This window comes from Argopecten irradians, chromosome 2, assembly GCF_041381155.1.
Source record: "Argopecten irradians isolate NY chromosome 2, Ai_NY, whole genome shotgun sequence".
NCBI lineage: Eukaryota > Metazoa > Mollusca > Bivalvia > Pectinida > Pectinidae > Argopecten > Argopecten irradians.
In genome coordinates, this window is record NC_091135.1 from 70,681,324 (window position 1) to 70,686,714 (window position 5,391).

At 35.7% G+C, this 5,391-nt stretch overlaps 1 protein-coding gene across 1 annotated transcript; it reads right to left on the minus strand.

The window, feature by feature from the left end:
• Window positions 1-1,002: 1,002 nt before the first annotated feature.
• Window positions 1,003-4,724, minus strand: LOC138316826 (uncharacterized). The gene is made up of 7 exons (XM_069258482.1): window positions 4,524-4,724; window positions 4,125-4,253; window positions 3,338-3,563; window positions 2,655-2,869; window positions 2,151-2,413; window positions 1,244-1,565; window positions 1,003-1,083 (listed from the first exon to the last, which is right to left on the minus strand). The coding sequence occupies exons 1-7, from the start codon at window positions 4,722-4,724 to the stop codon at window positions 1,003-1,005; spliced, it is 1,437 nt and encodes a 478-aa protein (XP_069114583.1).
• Between the last annotated feature and the right edge of the window lie 667 nt (window positions 4,725-5,391).

Here is a 5,391-nt window from a genome sequence, read left to right on the forward strand (position 1 = left end):
ACTTCTTACTGTTGTTACTAATTTATTTATTTTAGCTGTACACAAAAAGTGATTTTTTGCAAGCTACATTGTGTTTTTAAAACGAATGTTGTAATGTGTCAACAAAGGGGAGGTTACTCTAAAAATTTGTAATGCGGGAAATTCAAATTTCTAATATAACGACACTGAAAATTATTGGAACTTCGAAAAAATTGCTTTCTCGTGAGAAAATCAACTTCAGTATGATACACTTCTTTGATACTGCAGCTTGGTAAGCATTTTATGATGATAAACAGTAATGTCATGCATTAATATTGATCCAGATGGATATTCTTTGTGCTAGACCGGTAACTCTTGTCATTAATAAGTTGGTTTGCGCAAATAAATTTAAAATCCACAAGACACATATAAACAATAACAATAAATTTTGCTGGCTAATAGAATGTTATCCTGATTAGTGGAATATAACATGCACATATACAGCTCTGATTAATTAAGCATTTACACATATTTTTTTTAAATCAGCAAAAAAATATACTCACACTTCAATAAAATAAATAACAGTTACACCACAGAAGTTTGACATCCTGGCAATAATATATAATATAGATATATAAAAATTCAGTATGTCCTGTCAAAAATAGATAGCATATATATATAAAAACACCTATATACTGAATTTGTATCAATCTATGCTATATATTAACAGAATGTTTGGATGATTCAAAATTAATTAGGATTGGCTATAGCCCATTCTTCTTGGTAGGCAAGAAGCCTGTCGCCTTATTTGGGACCAGAAGTCTATGTGTCCTCGTAGGACTAAAAGTCCCATTCTTCTTGGTAGAAAAGAAGCCCCAGCTACATTATTTGGGACAAGAAGTCCCTGTGTCCTCGTAGGACTAAGGGTCCCATTCTTCTTGGTAGGCAAGAAGCCCCAGCCGCATTATTTGGGACAAGAAGTCCCTGTGTCCTCGTAGGACTAAAAGTCCTATTCTTCTTGGTAGGCAAGAAGCCCCAGTCACCTTATTTGGGACTAGAAGTCCATGTCTCCTTATTTTCCTCTTTTTCCTTTACCTTTTCCTCTGCCTTTCCTTTTGCCTTTTCCTTTTGAAGATTTGCAATGAACACAAAGCCATTTTGAATTTGATTTTTTCAAAAATGTCTCATTCCCCTTTAGACCAACACACTTGTAATGATACCAAGAGTTACACACATCACATGCAAGGCTTTCTAACAGTACACTAGATGGTTCCCATTCACAAACAGTAGCACACTCTTTACACAAGTATTCATCGTCTTCTTCTACTTCAGGAGTAGGCATTTTCCTCTTTTCACCCTTTTCCTTAGTTTTTTTTTCTCCTAGAGCCTGTAGCTTCTGTCGCACCGCCTGCTTCTTCTTACGACGGATTAGAGTTTTGAATGTATGCAAACCTTCCAAAAGTGCAATACGAACAAAATGTTCATTGACAACACTGTAAAGGTCAAGTAGAAGAGAAAGGAAAACTTCATCTTCTCTATCACCCAATGTGTTTGAAAAAAGTCGGATCCATTCGTCCAGCAGATCTTCATTATCTCCCAAACCCTGTCTACAAACAATATGAATGCTTTCACCATACAAATGAAAAGATTCAGGTGACATGTACACTTGTAGAACAGAATTTAACTTAAGGAAATAATTGAATACTGAATCATTAACAATACGGAGGCCTCTAATGGCCCCCTGGCGAAATTCTATTTCAGCAAAACTGTCCTGATCCGTAGATTCAGCCATATCAGTTTTCTGGATTTGGAGCCTCTGATAACTGATTGGCGCAATCGTGAGGAAATTTTGTGAATGCAGGCCCCTGCAATATAACGAAGTTTTGCTTTAGCAGCATCTGAAAAATCAGTATCCGTGGATGAGCCGGCTTGATGTTCAAGGTCTTTTGCTTGTGAATCAATTATCATTTGGGAGCGTTGATCTGTTTCCTTTTCAAACAGCCACATGCATAATTTTGTGGAAAATTTGTTTTGTGATTTTGAAAATTTTCACACACTTAAAAAGCTTTTGACACTGTCCTAAATGAAAATCACTGACAAGAAATGTATTAAGTTCCTTCAAGGCCCCTGTCCACTCTGATGACTTTTTAAGTTCCTTTGCCATTACTTCTAAAACTTTCGCGTACAGATACTGCACATGTTTTTTGAGGATCTCTGTTTCTCCAAATCCTGAAGGTTTGTCCGAAACACATGGTGAGCCTTTATTTAATTCCAGGGATTCTTTCACATCCCATGGACATTGCCGATGAAGATTAATATCAGCTTCACTGTCACTACTTGGTGATTCATAAGGTTCCTCATTGTCGTAGTCCTCTGATGACTTCTGGCTTAATGACGATGTATCCTCATCTACGGTATGACGACAACAGCTTAGATCTTGTGCAAAGTCTAAAATCTGCTGATGATAAAATCATACACTTCGCCAGGATGTTTCAGATGGGCAGCTGCTGAATTATAGTTTACAACTCTGAGACCTTTTGTATTGACTGCTCGACCAATAGCAACTCCCATTTGTCCAGGTGAGAAAAATGAGAAACAATCAACTTCTAGATATGGAATAGTTTGTCTCTGTGCCCTATGCACAGTCAACGCAAATGCCAACTTTACAGGGTATTAAAGTCTTGAGCTGGTATTACTTTTTTGGTTTTATCATACACTTCAAACTTTGTAAGTGGTACAGGAACATTTTTTCCAGCAACAGATATAACAGGACCCTCTTCAGTTAATTTGGCCACTACTCCTCTTGTTCCATTGAATAGGTTATGCTCAAGATTTCTGATGAGGATGACTGGAGAGACTTTTAAGAGAAGATTCTTTGGGGCGGCACTGTGCATCAGAAGCTTTACTTCACCTGTAAAAATAATAAAACAAATTTTAAGGAAAATGACTTACACATGAGTACACAGGGATACGGATTAAAACGGACCAGTTTTGACAAGTTATACTGAACTGTAAATGTAAAGCCAACATATTAAAATTTTGAAAATTAATACTCCATACCCTTTGCTACATAAAGATTAATTTCAGACCTAAGTATAACAAGAAAATAACAGGCAGTGACAGAGATAATCATTGCAAACATTATCCTGTAAGTCAACATGGTCATAATGTAAGTCACAGTGATCCAATTGAGTTCAGATAAGATATTTCATGGAAATTCAAAACTTCAAATAAACATTAAAAACTGACATGAATATAAATATGACACAGAATTCAATAGTAGAAGAGATTTAGAATTTGCATAGCCAATATTTTATTAACTTGTACTAGTATAATCTTTCAAGTAATATGTATATACTAACAATTACACATTATGTACCTTCATCAACTGACTTATAGACTTTATCATTTCCATCAATACTATTGAGCATCTCATGGTTGATGTAGTCAGCATCAAAATTGGTGCCAAAGAGTTTCACAACATCAACTGCATTATGCAGAGGTCTGATCAATCTCCGCAGGAGTTGTTCAGTCTCTTTTGAAGGATCACCATCACACAATTCATGTATAGTCTGCACCAAATCCTCTTCATTTTGTCTGACAACCTGAAAGAAGCATTTAAATACACTTATCTTCAAATGTTGAACAATAATTTAAAAAGCTAGTGTCATAATAAGACAAATATATCTATACATTTACTTATCAATATCCTGTCATAAAATGACACATTACCGTATAATGAATCTCATAGAGATGTGAAGAAAAACCGGAGTACCAGGTAAGGAGAGAAAAACAGTTGCCCCACATGGGTTTCTAACTCACTAACCAGGAGTAGAGGGTTAAGTGATGATGGCCGGGACACCTAACCATGAAGCTGAAGTGGTCTCATCGTTACTTTGAATAACCAAGTTATGACTTAACTGATTTGAAAGGTTTATTTACTTATGCTCAAAACTGACTATAAAATTGATCAATGCAGAGTGATGACAGAGGGTGTATCTTTCTATACACATATGATACTAAGATACTTTGATACTATGATACTTTTTTTTTTTTTTTTTTTTTAAATATTTTAGAGATTTAGAATCTCACACTAACATCTCTTATTCTGTTGGATCATTTTTCAGGAATAGAGAGAAACTTATAGTTTTAATACACATAGTTACTTGTTGCAAGTTTATGTGATGTGGGAAAGTCTTCTGAAACAAAGGACTGAGGAAACAAAAGGATCCATCATCATCAAATCTTCTGTTTGGCACTGGAGGCAGCTGTTTAAAATCTCCGGTGGCTATCACCTATAACATGAATGACATTATTTTAAATATTCTCATAGTGATAGACGAAGTGTCACAGATACAACCTTACAAATTAGCAAACACACTATAAACACCAAGTTATTTCTTCAATATTATGTTCCTGTTATCTGTATATCATTCAAAAAACCTATTTGTAAAGTCAGGAAACTGTTAACTCTTAATCAAGTATGGATTGATAAATTTAGACAGAAAAAACCAGGACCACCTTAACCACTTGAACAGAGCTGCCCTAATTGCCATCAAAATTACCTGCAGTCCTCCAAATACTGATGTATTTCCTCGGACATATCGACACACTAACTCCAACATTTCCAGCACAGTCTTGGACATCATTCCGATCTCATCAATGACTAGAACATTGCTTTTAATGATTCTAGTTTTGGCTGACTGGAAACGGTCATCAGTATCAAACAATATCATCAGATCTTCATTTGTATGGCGACAATCCATGATCCCAGACCAGTAATGGATAGTTGGAGACTGGCCATACCAGTCATAGAAGTGACTGCGACACCTTTGTTTTTTGCAACTCTTGAATGATACATCTAAAAAATAGCAAAGATATGTTTAAAAAAATAATTCTTTACACAATTATTCATAATGTAACGTTACGTAATGCTTGTATATATTACTTAATTATATTTAACTGTTTATGCGATGTCCGGGGCGGACATTTAGGAGCGTTGGGGGTATTGTAACGTTAGGTGGTTCACGATACGTTAGGTGGTTCACGATATACCACATATGTGTTATTCACATTATATCATGTTTTCTGTATATAATACTGTGCGAGAATCGAGAATGTGTTTCGTTGATTCAGTAAGCTTGAAGTGTGACAGACGAGTGGTACGAGTGCGAATTATGAGTCGATACATTGTATATATTTGTTGTCAATAAGAAATTGTGTTATACCTCAATCTAGTACATCGTTTGTGAACCATCGTTGCATATGTAACCTTTGTGAGTCATCATATATTGCTGTTGTTAGTCGTTTTTATCAACTGGTATCAGTATTTATTGTTGACAACATGCTTTTTGCCGGTAGTGGCTTCTGCGCATGTCCCGGCACGTGAATCTTTCGGGACATGTCCCGCGAATTTCGGGACATAGTTAGGAT